Source organism: Hippocampus guttulatus, chromosome 19, assembly GCF_054856545.1.
Source record: "Hippocampus guttulatus isolate MCC_2025c chromosome 19, RoL_Hgut_1.0, whole genome shotgun sequence".
In the NCBI taxonomy this organism is placed as follows: domain Eukaryota; kingdom Metazoa; phylum Chordata; class Actinopteri; order Syngnathiformes; family Syngnathidae; genus Hippocampus; species Hippocampus guttulatus.
In genome coordinates this window covers 5,095,996-5,115,443 of record NC_141279.1, presented here as the reverse complement: position 1 = coordinate 5,115,443, position 19,448 = coordinate 5,095,996, and the positions used below count along the sequence as shown (strand labels likewise).

At 44.4% G+C, this 19,448-nt stretch overlaps 3 protein-coding genes and 1 long non-coding RNA gene across 7 annotated transcripts; 3 read left to right on the top strand and 1 right to left on the bottom strand.

The window, feature by feature from the left end:
• Nucleotides 1-117: 117 nt before the first annotated feature.
• Nucleotides 118-2,891, top strand: atpaf2 (ATP synthase mitochondrial F1 complex assembly factor 2). Of its 2 annotated transcripts, none has more exons than XM_086138926.1 (9): nt 118-212; nt 361-500; nt 567-611; nt 761-909; nt 1,064-1,161; nt 1,292-1,372; nt 1,503-1,615; nt 1,774-1,889; nt 2,148-2,891. In XM_086138926.1, the coding sequence occupies exons 2-9, from the start codon at nt 383-385 to the stop codon at nt 2,283-2,285; spliced, it is 858 nt and encodes a 285-aa protein (XP_085995052.1). In that variant the 5' UTR covers nt 118-212; nt 361-382; the 3' UTR covers nt 2,286-2,891. The 2 variants fall into 2 exon arrangements, with proteins under 2 accessions (XP_085995052.1, XP_085995053.1); XM_086138927.1 differs by having other exon boundaries at nt 134-216.
• Nucleotides 2,892-3,180: 289 nt separating this feature from the next.
• tom1l2b (target of myb1 like 2 membrane trafficking protein b) lies at nt 3,181-12,233 on the top strand. Of its 3 annotated transcripts, XR_015104069.1 has the most exons (16): nt 3,181-3,393; nt 3,792-3,876; nt 4,384-4,462; nt 4,836-4,985; nt 5,544-5,678; nt 5,761-5,907; nt 6,143-6,259; nt 6,357-6,490; nt 6,582-6,633; nt 7,861-8,029; nt 8,189-8,315; nt 8,666-8,759; nt 9,189-9,248; nt 9,884-9,920; nt 10,061-11,663; nt 11,732-12,233. XR_015104069.1 is itself a non-coding variant. In XM_086138530.1 (15 exons), exons 1-15 carry the CDS (start codon nt 3,342-3,344, stop codon nt 10,207-10,209), a joined length of 1,587 nt encoding a protein of 528 aa, XP_085994656.1. In that variant the 5' UTR covers nt 3,181-3,341; the 3' UTR covers nt 10,210-12,233. The 3 variants fall into 3 exon arrangements, 2 of the variants coding, with proteins under 2 accessions (XP_085994656.1, XP_085994657.1); XM_086138530.1 differs by having other exon boundaries at nt 10,061-12,233; XM_086138531.1 differs by lacking the exon at nt 9,189-9,248 and having other exon boundaries at nt 3,182-3,393; nt 10,061-12,233.
• Nucleotides 12,234-15,027: 2,794 nt separating this feature from the next.
• foxl3 (forkhead box L3) lies at nt 15,028-16,899 on the bottom strand. Its single transcript, XM_086138532.1, has 3 exons — nt 16,678-16,899; nt 15,555-15,723; nt 15,028-15,479 (listed from the first exon to the last, which is right to left on the bottom strand). Exons 1-3 carry the CDS (start codon nt 16,782-16,784, stop codon nt 15,036-15,038), a joined length of 720 nt encoding a protein of 239 aa, XP_085994658.1. The 5' UTR covers nt 16,785-16,899; the 3' UTR covers nt 15,028-15,035.
• A 19-nt stretch (nt 16,900-16,918) lies between these two features.
• Nucleotides 16,919-19,408, top strand: LOC147189720 (uncharacterized). Its single transcript, XR_015104070.1, has 3 exons — nt 16,919-17,904; nt 18,133-18,264; nt 18,350-19,408. It is a non-coding gene; the product is annotated as an uncharacterized LOC147189720 (long non-coding RNA).
• The last annotated feature ends 40 nt before the right edge of the window (nt 19,409-19,448 follow it).

Sequence of the window (19,448 nt, the reverse complement as noted above, 5' to 3'; positions counted from 1 at the left end):
CGACGTAGTAATGTCCTGTATTCTTATTGGTTCATTTGGCGGAAAGCTTCACGGGATTAGAATGTAGTGTTTTTGTCTTGTGTAAGAGTACCAACAGCCACTTAGAAAACTACAATTCCCTACTCTTTAAAATGTACTACACTGCTGCCTGACAGACGCAGAGGTCACACGCGTGCTTTTGAACACGGGCTTCAACTGGGATGTAAAGTCCAGTAGGTATACTTAATTAATAATTTCACTACAGACGTGAAAATGCGATGTAATGCTCATAAATACACGTAAAAATGTGGCGTCTCGTGCTCTAAGAACAAGAACCCAGAGTGTTTGTACTCCTCGGCTAACCTAGCTTTCCGTAAACAGAACACATCACATCTTCGCTGCAATGTTTAGAAGCCTTGCGAGACTCCACCGTCAGTTTGAAAATGCCTTGTCGCTGTGGAAAAGACGTACAAATCATCATCACTTCAGCTGTTCGTTAAAATACTCATCAGTCGCAACAGGTAACTGACAATTTTCTGCTTTCGCGCTGTGAAGACGGAATCAAACATATTCTTATTTGCTTCCAGAGAGAAAAAGATTTTATCAGGATGTCACGATATCCCAAGGTGAAGGTATGTGAACTTACCGGTAATCAGTTTCCAATGCATGCAGAATGATGAGATGCATTTCATGTCACAATCGGAATCAGTGTGCTTGTTAATGATCACGGATTTTATGTAAAAGATAATCCTACAATATATTGTTAAATTGTCTCTCTTAGGAGGTTTATTTGAGATAAACCTAGACCGAAGGAAGCTGAAAACTCCTGGAGGAAAGCTGTTGACAGTGCCAAATGAAGCTCTCGCTATCGCCGTGGCAACTGAGTGGGATGCTCAAAGGGATTCGCTTAAGTTTTATGCCATGCACCTGGTAAAGCTCATCACCTGACATTAAAGTCAAGTGACTTTCATATCTGTGTAATATTTTGCAAAGATTTGTACACAGTCACTCAGAATATTCGTATTTTTGCTCTGCCAAAATCCCCAAATTTTTCCAATTCATTGTACTGTTACTCATTTTGCAGACAACCCTTTGTAACACTGCACTGGACAATCCTACACAACGCAATGAGGACCAAATGATCAGCGCTGCGTTAAAGTTTCTGGAGACAGACACTGTTTGGTGTGTTAATTACACACGCCATTTCAACTTTTATGTGTTTGCAATGTCGATTGAAATGTAATAATAAGGAAGTAACTGTCGAAAGCCACAATGTACAATCTAGTGTTAATTAAGTTGATGTTTTATGTAGTTACAGAGTCGAAGAGCCCTATGGTTTGGTTGACCTACAGAAAAATGAGTGGGACCCTGTATTGCAATGGATTGAGAACAGGTAATCGTGGTGAACAAAAACACACCAGCACACGCCAAAGAAATGTACAATATATATTATGTGACTTGTGAATGTAAGTAGATATGAATGCTATAAAGGACTTTCCAGATGTTCATTCCGTGAATTTCAGATATGACGTCACTATTGGCTCCTCGTCCAGTTTTATGGGCCCTGACATCCCTCAGACAACCAAAGACACATTCTACCAACATCTCAAATCGTACAACTTCTGGTCTCTCACAGGTATATATTTGCAAACGATTGCTTATTTATTTATGTATTTGGGTGGAAATGAGAACTCCTGATAACATTATGTGCAGTTTAACAGCTTGATTGAAATATCAGATTGTTTTGATGTTCCCAGAGTAGATCTCCATAATAATTTGGTTTCTTCCATGTAGGGCTTGAGTATGTGATCACCCAGCTGAAGTCTGTCGTGCTGTCACTCGGAATGATTGACAGATATCTGAGTGTGGAGCAGGCTGTGCTGCTCTCCAGGCTGGAGGAGGAATACCAGGTACAACACAAAGGCTGGCCGCATTTTATTATTTTTGTTTTTACCTTTAAATTCATCATCCAGTTATATTTGCCTTGGTGAATACGTTGCCTTTTGGGCCTATAATTCACACTTCAGCGTTGAGATTTTGATCATTATTTAACAGCCCGATTCTGACATTTTTGGTCAATTATATAAATTAATATAAATATAAATAAAATATAGAAATTAGATTTGTTGTTGACTCACCCAGTACGCCTTGTTCCTGTTCCCCAACAGATTCAATGCTGGGGAAATGTGGAATGGGCTCACGACTATGACATGTATGAGCTGAGAGCCCGCACGGCTGCCGGTGCTCTATTTGTACACCTCTCGTCTGAGGGTTCAACTGTCAAACGCAAAATTTTGCAGGACTGAGGAAGAAACTTGCATGCTCAAAGAAATGCAAACTTCCAGCCTAACTGACAGAACTCTACAGTGTATGAGTCAGAAATACAATTTTTCATGTTCATTCTATTCGGCAATAACAGCTGTCAGCCATTGAAGTCATTTCCATCCTTGAAAACACATTGCCAGTCTTTTTCTTGTGGGGGAAGGGAGGTCTGTGATAGATGCCAAGTATGACACCACCCACTCAGTCTCCAGTTGGTTCTCAGTCACCTGTGACATTTTTGGACACTGTGCATTAAGTGAATGGAGACTTAATGTTCTTTCTTTTTGTTTGAGTGTTAAATCTCTGTCAGAGTTTTCATTGACTGACACTTTGAATCCATCCATATCCTATACTGTTAATCCTCATGACGGTTATGTGAGAGTTGGCGGAGTCCATCCCAGCTCCCTTTGGGCAAGAGTCAGGGTCCACCCTGAGCTGCTTGCCAGCGAACTGTCTGCTACATAGAAATATGTTAAATGTGTGGATGATACGCTCTGTGGTAACGGGACAAAGATGTTGTTGAAATACTGTGATATCCACGTTCTCATCATCTTTTGTGGTAGAAATTAAATACTGTACTGTAAAATGTACATTGTTTCTGACCAATAAATTCACAGGAGCTACCACAAGAAATATATGTAAAAAGTGCCTTAATAGTGGCAAATCTAAAGTTGTCATTTACATATAAGTTTCAAAGCACAGTTTAGACGGATATAGACAAATTAGGTCACGTTTGTCTTCTTTCCGCACCAGTCAACATGCAGTCATTCCACAATTTAAAAAAAAGTATAAATCCTTTCTTGTTACAAAACCAGAGCAAGCGAGGTAACCATAAAACAATTTTATGTTTTACAGTGGTAACCTTTGGAGCCTTTATTTATAATCGACTACACCCGATGAGTGATGTCAGGACTGACCAATCGCACTAAGGCGCAGCGTTCCTCGGCCAATGACATGTCTAGGGGGGCGGGGTATGCTGGAAGTTTCCTGATGTCTCAACATCACCATTCCCCGACCTGAATTGTTTGTTGACGGGCAAGATGGAGTTCCTACTGGGAAATCCGTACAGTACCCCAGTGGGGCATTGCATTGGTATGTAAAAAAAGGCATCACAGAAACGACACTGTTTTCAAATATTTGGAAAATACGTTGAATCCGTGCCGATGTTGTGTACGTGTGAGCGAGCACTAGGCTAACAGGGCTCTTTTAAGGTCTCTCCGTTAGCCACCTAGCTAACATATTTTGAATGTGATCGTTGCAAAAGCATTACCGGTGACAAAACGCGCGACTTAAGTCGTTTGTTGTGCTTAGCGATCCGCAGATAACGTTTGCGAAGTCATTCGCTCATTCATTGGTGCGCTGAATGAGCAGAGCTCGAGCTTAAGTTATCCAGTAGTTAGCTAAGCATTAGTCATCACCCTCCTATTAACTCCAGTCGTTGAAGAGGCAACTAAACGGCGTTTTCTCCCCTCGCTGTACTTGTATTCTAGAAAAAGCAACTGATGGGTCGCTACCAAGTGAAGACTGGACTTTGAACATGGAAATATGTGACATTATCAATGAAACGGAAGACGGGTGAGTGCACAGAGCAAATCAACACATTGGTCACATCTTACACAGGTAATGAGAATAGCTTCAGCGCAACACGCTTGCCATTATGTTACATTTGTGTAATTTGAAGCCGATCTCTTTTGTGCACATACGATTTATACTAGGCCCCGCTGCTTATCTCGCTGTATGGTTGAGCTGTTGTGTGAAGTCCAGAGCGTGTTTGATAAGTGGTTGTAATTCATCTCAGATGGGCCCAGCCTCTGCATGTCACTTTATAAATAGTCTGCTCACATCTACGTTTCTTCCTCTCTGGGTATTCATTGTATGAGATCCATGTCGTTATGCCGAACTATTCAAACAAACCATGCGTTAATTATTACTACCGCCTGTGTACAAGTAAACACCGGCTTTGTGAAAATCATTGACTTATAAGAGTGGCTCTCGATTTTGAAGTTCATTTCCTATTTAAAAATTCTTCTGTGTATTATTTTATGCTGCCGTTGTTCATTTGAGGTGCCGTTTTGTGTGCAGGCCAAAGGACGCAATTAGAGCAGTGAAGAAGAGACTGAATGGCAATAGGAACTACAGGGAAGTGATGCTGGCTTTAACGGTGAGCGCACAGCTCATTAAAGTCGTTTGGGCCGTGGTTGCCGCGCTTTATGTTCAAACTGAAAAACACACTTGCTGAAGGCATTCATTTTGCTTTGTTCATATCCCTGTCGTACAAGGCTGTATAAAAGCAAGTTGACAAGCTGTTTAATAAAACTCAACACACCTGTTTTCAGGTGAGTTTCTTGCTGTGTACATACCACACTGTGCAGCCAGGAGAGCATGCGTACGCCGCCGCTTTGTCATAGGTTTCATTTCAACCTCTGTTGTGGTCGTCATGCCACTGGTACCCTTTGCTAGTTCAAGTGACAACAGTCACTTTAACACATTCTGTGTGTTAAACAAGTTTTGGCATTTGTCACCTCTTCCTGCAGGTGCTGGAAACTTGCGTAAAGAACTGTGGCCACCGGTTTCATGCGCTGGTCACGAGCAGGGACTTTGTCGACGGCGTGCTTGTCAAAATCATCTCTCCGAAAAACAACCCCCCCACCATCGTTCAAGACAAAGTGTTGGCCCTCATTCAGGTAAGATCACAACAAACGCGATGCACATGCGTGCTCGTCTCCCCTTTTCATGTACTGCGATGGAGAAATTGTTGTTTATGATCAAAATACAGTCAATGAGGCGTTTATGAGACTGTGCAGCAGTGAGCGAGGTGCAGTCTGATTGAAATCGAGTGTCTGTAGGGCTTCACTTAGTGCGGCTCATGTTACCAGGTTCGGATCAGGTAACCTTGCAATGCTCTTCTTTTCACCAGTTGGCCATTGCATGGAGCCAGGGACAGGCGCATAACACTGTTTGTCAAGCCATTAGGCTTGACAAACCATTGTTCCATTCGGGTCGTATGAGTCTTGTTGGCATGTTAACAGATATTCTTATACATACCAAGTCCGAGAATGCTTTTCCAAGATTACCGTTTCCACTGCTAGAAAAGAACCAGTGTCAAGTCTGAGTGGTTGTTTGTCTATATATGCCCTGCAGTTAATTGGCGACTAGTCAAGTTAAATTGGAGAGAGGATTATTATCGGAACCTGAACGGAACGAAAACCTAAAATATTGCTCCTCCGCGCCCGCACCTGCAGGCGTGGGCCGACGCATTCAGAAGCAGCCCTGACCTCACAGGCGTTGTCCAAATCTATGAGGAGCTCAAGAGAAAAGGCATTGAGTTCCCCCTGTCCGAATTGGAGACCCTCTCGCCTATACATACGCCTCAGTGGGTAAGACAAGATCCCATACAAGCGGATGATTGTTGGCGCGTGCGGCCAGATCGTTTCATGTCATTTGTTGCTTTGTACCAAGACCGCATCTGCACCGGAGGGTGACTCAACCCTGCATAAGTACACCACGCCTCCCCAGCCTGCACCGCATGCAGTTCCAACAGCCTACACTAGCCCTCCGGTTCCAAACATTCAACCCTCTGGATCCATCAACCCAACACCTGAACAGGTACTTTTTTTTTTTTTTTTAATACATACCGGGAATTTTACTTACTGTACTTTATGTTGACCAGTGAGTCTTACTAATTGAACAGCTGGTCACATCCATTCCCATCAAGAGGGTGCAATTGAATTCTTTCAGGGTCAGCGGTTACTACAGTGGACAGCTTCTCATGTTACAAGGTGCATGAAAGGGTGAATTTTGTCCGTAATTTTTCAGTCTGTTGCTTTCATTTCCATGTCAGATTTGCAGACTGCGCAGTGAGTTGGATGTTGTTCGAGGAAACACGAAGGTCATGTCTGAGATGCTGACTGAGATGGTCCCGGGACAGGAGGACACTTCGGACTACGAGTTGCTACAGGCAAGGAAGCGCTCCTGCCTTGAGTTTACACACACAAAACACTTCTGCACTCCTTTTTTTTAATTTATATATTTGTGTGCCCTGTGTGTGTTTTTAGGAGCTGAACAGGACTTGTCGAGCCATGCAACAGAGGATCGTGGAGCTCATCTCTTGTGTCTCAAACGAAGCCGTGACCGAGGAGCTGCTGCACGTCAACGACGACCTCAATAACATCTTCTTGCGCTACGAAAGGTGAAAACGCTGACAGTGTCGTCGGCTGCACGCGGGACTGACCCCGCTTTTGTCGCCGCCCCTTTTTGACAATGCCCTTTCGCCACTACAGATACGAGAGGTTCCGATCTGGAAGGTCTACAGCCCAGAGTGTCAACAACGGGGTAAGTCGGTACTTCAGGCGGGGGCAAACGTGTCCCCTCATCTGTTCTGCCATTCATTGCTTACTGTCGCAACCCGCGGCTGCATGACATCACATTCTTCGACGCCAGCGCCTTTCCGCTTCTAACTGGTGTGCCCGAACGCTCTCAGCCGTCTTCATAATGTCATTCCCTGGTTTTCATGCCTGATTAACTGGAAGCTCAACAGAGACGCAGTCATTCAATTTGGGCATCAATGCCTTGATTCAGAAAATCGCCACGCAGCTTCAAACAAGAATGAGTTTCAATTGATTTGAATTGGACGAGTAAAAGAAGTGCCCTTTTCCCACTGTATTTTTAAATCATTGAAATGTGCCTTTTCTATTGAACAACAAAAACGTCACATCCAAGAAAATGATGCAAGCCATCTGCAGTGCGTTCTGCCGAGGCTTAGTTCCCGCGATATTTGTTTTCAAGATGTACTTTGCCTCCACAGACATTACCCGAAAGACAGAAGCATATAGCCGCTTGCTTTGTTAGGTTTCCGGTGACTCGGGCACTGTCTGTGCATATGTTCCATCGTTTCTTTGTCACTGTCACCCTCCGGGCATCAAACTGTACTCAAACTCTATTTTTTTTTCCCCCCCTGTTCTTTTCTGTTCTCTGTTTCTGTGGCTAGCTGAGACAGGCAAGTATGAAACCAATGTCAGCCTTCCCTAAAAGATCGGTAGCTTGTGAAAGTAGTCTGACCCAATGTGGACTTTTCAAACCCGGCTAAATATGAAGAGTTTCCAACCCTTGATAGCGTGTTTTGACTACGCAGCTCAATAAACTCATCTTTCTAAGGGGAGTGTTATTCGACATTTTCTATTATGAGAGAAATAAATATTCTGCTGATGCTATATTCTGTATGTTAAGTATTGCAGTTAAAGTATACAACCCCTTAAGAAACTTTTTTTTTCCCAAACAGACATTTTCATGCTGTCCTGAAGCTTATCGGCTAGATTTCATTTCCACACATCGATGATGCCCATGTCTTGCGCTGCATAACGTCATCACTCTTGTCTCTTGTTTTTACACTCTTGTCTCCACCCCGTATTATCATAAGGTTATGCTGTCACATATCAGCATGGAACCCCCCCCCCCCCCCCCCCGCCTCCTCGCACCCCGATGCAGCCATACTGGGGGAAAAGAAACACGCACAACAATGAGTTTGATTTGCTCATATGTAATTCTCTCTTCCCCACCCAGGTCTTAAGTGAAGCGACGGAAGACAACCTGATCGATCTGGGCCCCGCCTCGCCGGCAGTGGTCAGCAACATGCCGAACGCCGCCCCGAGCGGCTTGCCCCCGAGTTTCAGCGCCACCGCGGGGAGACCGTCCTCTCCGGCAACCTTGGCTTCTCGCCTGGCTGGACTCGGTATGTCTACTACAGCCAACCCCACAAAAAAAAAAAAAGGGCTCAGGACCACTCGCGAAAAACGAATTGAACAAATGTGTCATATTTGTCTGTCGATGAGCTGCGCAAGTTAGCCCTGTGTTAGCGGTAAACTGTGAAGCGTATTTATGTTCCCCGCAGATGTTGGCGCAGACACTGTGACCAGCACTCTGAGCTCTTTGAGCAGTTCCAAGCCTCCCCCTTCCCAAGATGAATTTGACGTGTTCGCCCAAACTAGGACTGTATCGCTCCCTGAACCGAACAAGATGTAAGTCAAATAGGCAGGCTTGAACAATCAATGACTTTGTGACGTGCCACTCACGAGCCTTTAAATCTGGCCTGTGAATCACAACAACTACATTCGGTGTAATCGTGAGTTGCCTTTGTTGTTGTTTTTGATATTTAATGCTGGTCTGTCAAACAATTTGCTTTATGTGAACCAGCCCATGGTGGGGGAAAAAAAAAAAAAAAGTTGGAACAGCTGTTTTAATGAACCCGTTCATGCACCCTGTAACCTGATAACATGATCACCTGTCCACTGTGGTCATCGCTGTCCCTTAAAGGGTTAAATGACACTAAAACACTCATTCAATGCATCATGGTTTTTTCCTTTCTCAGGACTTCGGCAGGCGACAGCCCGGCTGCTGCTGCTGCTGCTGCGACGGCTGATCATCCTCCCACACTGGACGTACAACAGCCACGTGCCGCCACGGTGAGTCTACCCAGTGAAACACTTTTTTCAGATGTGCATGAATAAAGACAGATGTAGAAATTCCGCACCCTGCAGCAAGCACTGCCAGATGCTATTTAGCCAAAGAACAAATCACGATAGCCCCTTGTTAATTGAGATTATTTTAACAGAATCCTTTAAATGGGAGTGTTGAATGATTAAATGTAGGAGTCACTAAATAAACGGGGCGGGGCGATTAATCCTTTTTAAAAAATGAAGCTTTACACCAACCTTGTTCATCCCATTTAAAAATGTTTTTTTGTTTGTTTTTGGGGGTTTTTAAGTTGCTGTAAGTTCATTCAAAAAATTGTCATAATCATCTTTTGTGTTTTGGGGGTGGGTTTTGTTTTCTTTTGTGGCTTTGCTGCCCTCAATGGCCCACCCCACGGCCGTTTTGATGTCGCCCTCTAGTGTGTCGGAGGCCAGTCCTCTGTCATGGATGACATAGAGGAGTGGCTCAGTACTGATGTGGTGAGCCCATCATGATTTTTGATTTTTGTTCTGCCTCCTTTTGACTTTTTTTGTTCATGCTGTCTTCTCCTTTGTCTCGCTACTTCGAGTAGCCACTTACACCTTTTTTCCCCCATTGATCATCCAATTTTAACATCCTAGATGACTTTGCTAACACGCCGTTGTGGGAACCGGTGGTCATTAACATGGCAGCATATTGTTAAAAATGAGCATAACAAATTACTTTTCTTCTCCTGCTACACTTGTAGTCGTACAGTTTTACCCTTGTAACGTTCTTTAAAACTTCCCCCAAATGCAGCCCATGTGCTAAGATTGTAAAACATCAATTCCAACTCATTTGCATCTGCTTTTGCACGGTCTCTGCGCATGCTCATTTTACACAAATATGCAATCCTTTCTTTTTTGAATATCACCATCCGCGCGTTTGAGGGTTTGTGGTTCTCTCGATGCACGTTAATGTCATTTTTAATTCAGGACTTTCAGAGGTGGCAGGGTAATCTGATTGAACAGATGAGTGTTTGTTTATCGACAATTGCTTGCATGCTGGTTCTGAGGTGCCGCCACTACGGATGGGAGCTTTTTTTTTTTTCCTCCTGTGTGCAGTGTCACATTTAAAACCTGTCTCTTATCGACAGAAAGGAGAGGAAGGCGAGGAGGGCGTGACTAGTGAAGGTAAGTGCAGTACAGTGAACTCCTGTTTATCGCAGAGCCCTCATGCAGTAGATTAGCGTTTGCGTGCGTCTACTCAACCGTTCAGCAGTCGTTGCAGCCCAGCTAAGACTTTTCATTTTTATTTGCTTCTATGATGGCAGAGTTTGACAAGTTCCTTGAGGAGCGGGCCAAAGCTGCAGAGATGGTCCCCAACCTGCCATCGCCCACGAGTGGCGACCCCGGCACAGCGCAGGGGACCCCCAGCCGCAAGAAGCCGGACAAACAGGAGGACACTTTGTTTGCCATGTAGAGCTGTCGTCGGCTTCACCTGGGAGGATGGCCTGGAGGGACCGAGACACGTCCAACAACACTATTTAGATCCACGACAGGGATGTATCCTCATTGAAAGGGAGTCTGTATGTCTAAAAGGGAAAAACCAAACAAAGCGGTCTATTTTCATATGTTCAAAAATAAATGAAAAAGGGGTGGGCCGAGCGGCATGAAATGACACCGTCCCGGTACGTCTCTCTTCACGCAAGCATGTAGTCGTAAACTGGGTGTGCCCCTTTTTTTTTTTGGGGGGGGGCTTCCTACAGTCCCCGAAAACCTCCCAGCATGCTTTGACACACGACGAGTCATTTAGTTAGGAAATCCTCCGGTTTAGTTTTGGTTGTCCCGAGCATTCCTACGAGAATATTGTTTCCGTTTGTGTCCCTCTGCAAGCCGACCCGAGGTCGGTTGTAAATGTGTAAATGATAAATTTAATATACAGTTGGATTGTAATGGGGGGACGAGGGATGATGAGCTTAACATTTCCTTGCTGCTGTATCATGAGGGATACGCCCCACAATGCTGCACAAGTAACGGGAACTTGACGTTTAAAAGGAAAAAAATTTTTTGGGCGTAGTTTTATTTGGGGTCCAATTTGCTTGTGTGTGTGTGTGTGTGTGTGTTATAGTTTTCAAACCGCCGAGTTAGGCGGTTACGTGCTGAGATGTAATTGACTCGTTTTGTTTGTGTGACCACCTTTATGCTCTGAAGAGAATTGAGGGGGCAGTCGTATTCTATTCTTCTCGTTCTTTCGCTCAAAGGTCCAAATGCGTTTTGCCCTTGGAGGCGGAAATGACGAGTTTACCGCACGGTTCCATCATCTCATCCACTTTGGTGCAGTTTGCGCGTTATTTGTGTGCGTTTCCTCGACGCCAACGTGAGGGTCTGATTTTTCCGACGCCCGCTATTTGTTCTCCGGAAATGAGCTCGGGCGCTCACCGACGAGACCTTTCATGCTTTTGACGGGAGTAAACGTGTTCCCACGTGCTTAGCGCAAGCGTGCACTTTTGACTGCGGCGTGGCATTTGAACTATTACTGGATGTAAATCAGCTACGTGACGAGCACTTGGGTGTAATTCATTAATGAGTTAGGGCGTGTCGAAATAATTTATTTGTAATGTTTTTCCCCCTCCTCCTTCAGATGAGTTTTAAATGGTTTTATTGCGCTCAAGGAAAACTATATGGAGAAATGATCTATGTAAGGACAGTCGTTTATTTGTGTGGCTTTTTATGGAGTCTTGATGTGTTTTATACATTGCTGCTAGCTGACGTCTGTTCTGTTAGTGGTTCTGTTTGTGTTCTTGTGGGCTGAATGTAAACCTGTGTAAAGAAGCATCACGTGTCATTGAGACATGAAGGATCCATCTTTTGTTTAATTTTTTTTTAGGTTGACTGGCGCATCCTCTCCCCGCTCTGAACTTTTCAACCCAAGAGGTGTGTCAGAAAAATTCCAAGACTGGCGTCGCTAAAGAGCCATTTCAAAACCTCGAACTCGTCCACAGAGATCCTGTCATAATCGTTCAGTGCACGGGAAGAGACAAGAGTTATTCACGACAACACGTCTCTGTGGGATTCCCCCCACCTCTTACCAAAGGTCAAGGGATCATCAAGGGCATCCGTTTAGAAGCTGTGGATGCAGACGGTGCCAGAAGCATGAAGGTGTTGCAGAAAAGGCTCGGGAAGTGCGTGAGACTCCAGGTGGGCCGAAATTGAAAGTAATTGGATTTACAAAGAGATCTTTCTTTGACTCCAGTCTCGGAACTTTTACTGACATACCTCGTGCATTGCCGGTGTTCCGCTAGCCCCGTGTGAATCCGTTCATGCTTTTGTGTCGTCTTTGTTGCTGATGTGTAACTGGGTCCTAGTATCGCTCCTTTTCGGAGGAACGTTGTGCTTCTGTGTGCATCACCGAACACTTAAGTGGAGAATTGCCGGTGGAGGTGTGTGATTTTCTCCTTGTTTGACATCTGCATGAACCAAATAAAACCTTAGCAGTGTGACATCCTCCTGACTTTGTGCGTTTTATTGACGAGCCAGACTAATTGGCTGACCTGTAGTAAACGCTTGCCATTTAACCACCCCTTTTGCCCTACCCTGACTCTCTTATGGGGGCCCGTGGACCCCACACCAGGGCCTTCCCAATTTGTCGTCTGTAATCACCTCTTCCTTTGTACAGGAGTTGTTGTTTTTTTTCTCTCTCCCCTTCGGTCAAAATAAAAGTAGGGTCTGTTAACGTAAGCACCAGAAAAAAAGGAACACTTGAAGTGTGACGGATTGTGATGCAAACAGGTAACTGGTTTATCTTTTTGACGTTTATCATATTAAATTCAAAACGCTGTCATTCTTGGAAAAAAAGATTGTTGTGTAAATAACATTTTTGAGTCACAATTCCCTTGATCTGTTATTGTCCAAGAATTTAGTCATAAAATTAAAGTGGTGGTGTTATTCTTGACTGTGTTCACATCCTGAATTATCTCTTCTGGATGATTTCAGATTTTTATTCTGCTTCGGGGGTCAACGTTTTTGCCGAGCTCAACACAGTGGAGACTCCTTTCGCAGCTTCCAAGCGGCCTCTGGCGGTGTCAAAAGGTACTGCACACTGACGTCAGCCCAAGTGGCAGGAAGTCGGAACTGCGGCCAGAACTGTGGTGCATTGTCGTTGCATTGCATGTTATTTCCCCATGAAGTGCAATGTTACTGCCGTGCAACATAGAACTTGGTCTCCATACTACTCAGAATATCATTCGGTATCATTCACCACCTCTGGAATGCTTTAAAATTGTAAATATTTCTTTTTGCGCATGCAACCATTTAATATTTTGCCCGAGAGACAAGTACAGATTGGAATTGCTTCATATATGATGGTGTTGTTTGTTTTCATGATCAGACTGCAAAACAACAACAAAAATGTAAACACGTCACCCAGCGGCCATCGATTGACATGCTGAGTTGATTGTCTCATTACTCCTACGAGGCCAATGTAAAAGAGGACTGCTTTGGTTGCACCGCCACCTGAATGTTTGCTAAAGGTCACGCATGCGTCCGTTTGTTTGTTTGTCTGTGTGTGAGTGTGAAGACTCGAGGCTATTTCAACAAAGCTCATTTAGCTGCCGGCGCATCATGATTTCATGCTACAGAAAACAGTTTGCGTATTCACCGGCCTACTAGTACGCTCTTTACCCGTAGGACAATTCTGCAATGGTGTCTTCACCCTTTCGGGGACAGTGGTTACTACAGTGGACAGCTTAGCATGTTGTCAGGTTAATTCACAAATCTACAACTGAATATCAAATACAGTAAATGCTTTTTTCCCCCCCAATACTTCTCTTTAGTTTGCCTGCAGAACACAATGAAGGAAACATCCTCATCGGAACTTGTAGAAATAATTGTCCGATATTTATCCGTCCCGGTGCTTCCACAGCCTCATTGTAATCACTTGAAACTAAATGACCCGTTTGTGTTTATGAACGTCTCACATCGGCGGCTTTCTCAATGTAATCCGACCTGCAACGCTACTTCCTCTCGCCCCCGAGCTGCTCATTTTACACATTTAATGAAGTTATCCACGTCGACTTAAAAAATGGGGAGCGTGGTCGGCGTCAGCAATTACGAAACCGACGGCTGGAGCTACTGCAAGATTTCAAGGGATTTGTTATTATTTAATAGCCCAATAGCTCCACACGACCCCCACACTCTTTCAGAGCACAAAACATACCGAGACTTTTCTGGCCTTCGTTTTTCGACATCGGTCCTGGCAGCCAGAAGCCTGGAAGCACTTTATGCTAAGTTAATTTACCCAAATATATCCACGTCGTGGCCCGCTATTCGACATCAACAACTTTCTTAATGGAAACTTGCTGATCCATAAACGCTGGCGCTGCTGCAGACGTTTGCTGGGGGGCACCTCACGCAAAAAAAAAAAAAAAAAAAAAAATTGCGCGGATCGATGAGGGGCATTTGCAAAGGAGGCATAAAGTGTTTAATTAGAATCGCATTGGGGGTTTGTAGGCATGTGTATAAAGGAAGTGGGGCGGGGGGGGGGGCGACGTTGTTAAAGCTCAGCCGCTACCCCGACCCCCTCTCACTATTTAAATAGGGTCACATCTGGGCCTCACCTTGCAAGTGTTATGCTATATTAAATGCCACTCATGTTAAGTGTGTTCCCCGCTGTAGTCAACGCATTATATAAAGGTTAAATTGAAAAATGTCCCTTCAGCGGCACACAAGTATGATTGATCTCCCTCACACAGGAAATATGTGTTTGCCAGACCTGTTTGGTTTTTTGTTTTTTTTTTCATTAGCAAGAAGGTGCATATAATGTGTTATAATAAGGAGCAAGTGGATTAGAATTTAAGTGTCAGTCAATCAGGATTCCCAAAGGTCAGCGACAAAGAAAGAATTTAGGCAGTGGGCTGGGGCGCGTCGCCGGTGTGGGCGTAACAGGCCGCCGTCATGCCCGCTACACGCTAATCCTGAGCTTTGGTTCAAAGAAATGTTTCCGATTTTAACATTGTCGAGTAAATGAACTCCAAAAAAAAATACAGTATTTTAGCTCATGTAAATGTATACGGGACACTATTGTCTATCCTATCTGTGCATGCCGTATATTTAATTACAATATTGTTCTTTTTTTTTTTCTCTGCGTTGGAAACCAACACGTTGTACTGTACCTTTCTACTTTGTTTCTCATTTAATTACAGTTTAAAGTCAATACAATGACTATTGTCTTTGGAAGAAAAAAAAAGAATCCTCACAGTTTGATCCAGAACCCCCCCCCCCCCCCCACCCCTCTCCACACACACACCCTCACAGGGTCCAGAATTGCAGGTTCAGGTGTTGAGGCTCCAGAACGTGTACGGGTGGTCCTGCTGGGCCAACGTGCGAGGGTCTGACCCCAGGTGCGGGCGGGTCCGGGGTCGACAGGATGTAGTCAATGCTGAACTTGATCTCAGACTCCGGTTTCGGGGCGAGGGGGTTCGGCACGGGGCGTGGCCGAGGCCTGCCGGGGTTCAAAGGGCAAAGGTCAGGGTCCGCCTCGGGAGGGCGGACCGCAGCCGCGCGCTGTTTGCCGGGGCTCTCGGCAGGCCGGGGCGGAGCCTCTCCCGCGTCGCGGAGGCCGATTTTCATGTTGCGCCTGCGCCTGCGCCGTCGGAAGTTTCCGTTTTCAAAGAGGTCAAGCATGGATTCGCATCCTGTGGCAAAAGTCCAAAAGTTTCCTTTTCCCTTCTCGTTTCCCTCTGTCCTGGGAACCTGCGACGCGACAGTGAGATCCTTTAAATCTCCCAAAATTTTTCGTCATGAATGAAATCTTACTTGCGTGGCCACCTTAATGAAGCAGCTGTTCAGCGACAGGTTATGCCTGATGGAGTTCTGCCAGGCCCGCTGGTTGGAGCGGTAGTAAGGGAACCTTCTCATGATGAACTCATAAATGCCCGACAGTGTCACCCTCTGCTCGGGGCTCTGCTGGATCGCCATGGCGATCAGGGCGATGTAGCTGACGTGAACACGTGCGCGTATACACGCGTGTCAATTAGACAAGCGGATCAAGATTTCAACTGTCTATCATGGTCAAAGTTCATGAGAGAATTAAAAATGACAGAATTTCAATTCAGCATATATATATATATATATATATATATATATATATATATATATATATACACACACATATAAACACACAATCACCATTCCATGAATTCTTATAAGATAAGATATCCTTTATTTGTCCCACACTGGGGAAATTTACATACATTTATATATTCATACTTAAATTGTAGTGACCCTAAAATATACTGAATTCATTTCGGGTGTGATAAATACGAAATACACAGGCCATGTGTAGATAAATGTAGAAAATGAATGTACAGTATATTCATTTTCTACATTTATCTACACATGGCCTGTGTTTCGTACATATTGGGGGGAGAGGAAAAACGACAAGTCAAAGTCATGTCATCTGAACGAGAGAAATATATCGAAGTACAAAGTTAAAAGGAAAAAATGTATATATTTCAGAATCCCTGTTAAAAAGGTACCGTAATGCAAAATGTATTTCAATGGTGCTATTTTCAGATGTGGTCATAAAATCGTTGAAAGGAAACTGAAGTTTTCAAATGTGCTTACCTCGAGAAAATAAGTCGGTAGTTTAAATCGTATTTACTCGCAATTATAACAAAGCTGTCAATTCATTTCTGGTATACTTCATACATATTTTTAACAATGCACATTCATGTGAAAATTGAGTGTTATATATTTTTTGGTAAAATTGGAATTTTGTAATAATGGCTGCTTGCTTGATAAACAACCAAAAAGCCTGTTTTGTCACAAAAGTTGAACACTAACACTGGCCGTTAGTATGCCGTCATCAAAACGCCCCGAGATAACTTTTTTCCTCATAATGGAATAAAAAAAACTAGAAAAGAAACAGCAAAGTTTGGCTCTTTCCTACCTGTAGGCGGGCCGACACATTTTCTTCTCCTGGTCCGTGCTACAAGATGCGTACGCGTCTCCATCGTAGTTGAAACAGTTGAAAGGATAGTGAGAAGTGTCAAACATGTCTGCACTTATTATGTGATATATTTTTTTCCCCCCCTCCCCAAAAAATTGTGTGTGTGTCTCCCGCAGCAACACCTTGTCGTCGTTTCTCCTGCTGCTCTGCTCAGCCAGCCGACGTCCACTGGGAGCTCTCCTGGTGGCGGCCTCCTCTTCCTCCAGAGCCCCCCCACCCTCCCTCCAACATCCTCGACATCCCCCCCCTCCTCCCCTCCGTCTTGCCCCAGACGGTGTCCGCTCCTGTTAAGTTTGCATGATTGTCAATTGGATTTGGTGCAAGAGGAGAATGTGGTTTCCTTGGATGTCCGTTACTTCCCCCTTGGACGTCGGTGATCTAACAATGCATTTTTATATTTCATATTACTATTTGAAATGAAGTACTTCTAATTTTTTTTTTGGGGGGGGGGGGGGTCAAATGGAGGTTTGATAAGTTTGGGTTGGAAGAACTTGACCGAGCCCTGACCTCAACCTCTTGAAGCAGATTTTAGATGGAAAAACTCCCCAACGCTTTGCATCGTCCATCATCATTTCTTAATTTTTCTCCCCGAGTACATTGATGGTGGTACTATGCAGTTACTCAGCCCAGACCGTCTCACAGTAGCAAACAGCTTATCTGAGGGGGAAGAAAAACACTCCCGTGAGTCACATCCAAGAAGTTTCTGGGTGGTCCGTCGCTCTTGCATGCTGCTTTTATGTTTTATTTTGCTTCTCTTTATAGTCTAATCTCTGCTGCTGTAGTTCAAACTGCTAAGACCAAACCAACAAACAAACCCTTCTGCGTCGTTGTTTTCCTTTTCTTCCTCTTTAACTCTTTTGACTGTCCAGCGTGCTCGTTTGTGTGTGTCTGCGCGCCCGCGCCCGCGCGCGTCCACTTTGGCAGACATTTAGGGAAGTTTTGGAGATGCTATCTGTAATGATCTGTAATGACCATAAATTGTTTCCGTGTCTATGAAATAGGGAGGGGGAGGGGGGGTGTATTTTTAAGGGACTCTTGGACGGAGCAATTGGAAGGGTCCCGAGAGGTGGCCGAGGCGGGGAAAACACCCCGAGGTCTGCGAGGGTCCTCTGTGTGTGGGCCCGTTGGCACAGGAGAGAACTTCATGCTCTCAGGCCAAAACATTAGGTACACTATCAAATTGTAACAACGTCCCTTGCATTGTTTACCTCTCATTCATCACCCCAAAATTTTGGGGGGAGGGAAATCCTGGGGAAGAAAAAAAATTGGGGTGGGGGGAGAAACCTGTGAAAAATTGGGTACTTTAGATTTTTGTGATGAGTAATAAGTGAGAATGTTGTGAATGAAGTTGAGAGTAAAAGTGTTCTTTTTAATCAAGCTTTATTTCTTTTGCAGAGTAGATAATCACAAAGCAAAGAGAGAAAAAAACAAGTTGGATGGCAGCCTGCTTGTTCCTGGGCAGCGAAGTGGTCGGCTTGTGAGAAGAACGTGGGACAGGTGTGTCGACCTGAGAGTAAAGACATGTCCGTGAGTGACAGGTTAAGTCAAAAGTATCAAAAAAAAGTTGTCATGATGGTGCATTGAAAGAGTGTCAATGTCTCCCACTTTTCAGGCTGGCCCAAAGCCATGCAACATGGATAAGGTTCTTCAGCACCACCTTGTGGACAAGAGGAGGACAAACACGCACGTGTGCAGGAGAGATGGTCTTGGAGCTTGTTGAGCAGTTGTCTTCAATCCACTTCCAAGGCCCCCCCCATCTCTGCCTGGTGCAAAACACGTCATTCAAATACTCAGATAATCAGGTGTCATGCATGGTCGTTTTTGGGGGGCTAAAAACGCCTTCCTATACATGGTCTATTTTAGTCCTTATTTACAAGATTTTTTTCTTTCAAAACGCCTAACTGTACATGGTTATTTAAAAAAAAAACCTTACCATCCATGGTCATTAGAAAAAGCATTAATATATAAATGCAAACTCTGCAGACGAAGACCAAGATTTGAACCCCGCACCTCTGCGCTGGTAGGCTGACACACTAACCAGTCAACCACGGCAATGCTGCTCTGTTGTGTGTGTAAGTAACAAACCAAAAAAGTCTTCACATACATAGTCCAAAATTTTTTACATGCAAACTGCAGCAGCAGAAGGCCAAGTCCAAGATTCGAACCCTGCACCTCTGCACTGGTAAGCCAGGGGACTAACCAGTGGCCCACGGTGGCACTCAGTAATGACTTCCCAAGGAACAACCTAAAAAGGCATTTACGTAACTAGTCGTTCAAAGAAAAGCTTGACATACAAACAAAGGCCGAGGCCTGGATTTGAACCCTACATCTCCCACTGTTAAGCAGATGCCCTAACCAGTGGACCATAGTGGCGTTCTGTACTGCTCTCACAAGTAACAACCCAAAAAGACCTTTACATACCTGGTCATTTAAAAAGCTTGACATGGACACTGAGCAAACGACCTGGATTTGAACCCTGCACCTCTGCGCTGGTAAGGCAGCACTCTAACCAGTGTACCACAAATGGAGCGTGTCGTTTTTTTTTTTTTTTTTGCTCTAACGGCGATCGTGAATAAAGTGCACTTCGAAACATGCAAGCCAACTTTATTCATTGTTTCAGCACTTTATGACAGCTGTTGTGTAAGTGCTGAAGAAATCAAGATGTATAAAATTACCGCATGCTATTTTCTTCTGAATATGCTCAAATTTTC

Excerpts from the sequence above, each read along its gene's own strand:
- tom1l2b (XM_086138530.1), top strand. The coding sequence starts at position 3,342 with ATGGAGTTCCTACTGGGAAATCCGTACAGTACCCCAGTGGGGCATTGC. Across the intron at positions 3,394-3,791 it reads CCCAGTGGGGCATTGCATTG|AAAAAGCAACTGATGGGTCG; the intron begins GTATGTAAAAAA and ends CTTGTATTCTAG. Across the intron at positions 5,908-6,142 it reads TCAACCCAACACCTGAACAG|ATTTGCAGACTGCGCAGTGA; the intron begins GTACTTTTTTTT and ends TTTCCATGTCAG.
- foxl3 (XM_086138532.1), bottom strand. The coding sequence starts at position 16,784 with ATGTTTGACACTTCTCACTATCCTTTCAACTGTTTCAACTACGATGGA. Across the intron at positions 15,724-16,677 it reads ATGTGTCGGCCCGCCTACAG|CTACATCGCCCTGATCGCCA; the intron begins GTAGGAAAGAGC and ends TGTTCACGTCAG. Across the intron at positions 15,480-15,554 it reads TGAACAGCTGCTTCATTAAG|GTTCCCAGGACAGAGGGAAA; the intron begins GTGGCCACGCAA and ends GTCGCGTCGCAG.
- atpaf2 (XM_086138926.1), top strand. The coding sequence starts at position 383 with ATGTTTAGAAGCCTTGCGAGACTCCACCGTCAGTTTGAAAATGCCTTG. Across the intron at positions 1,162-1,291 it reads CTGGAGACAGACACTGTTTG|TTACAGAGTCGAAGAGCCCT; the intron begins GTGTGTTAATTA and ends TGTTTTATGTAG. Across the intron at positions 1,890-2,147 it reads GGCTGGAGGAGGAATACCAG|ATTCAATGCTGGGGAAATGT; the intron begins GTACAACACAAA and ends GTTCCCCAACAG.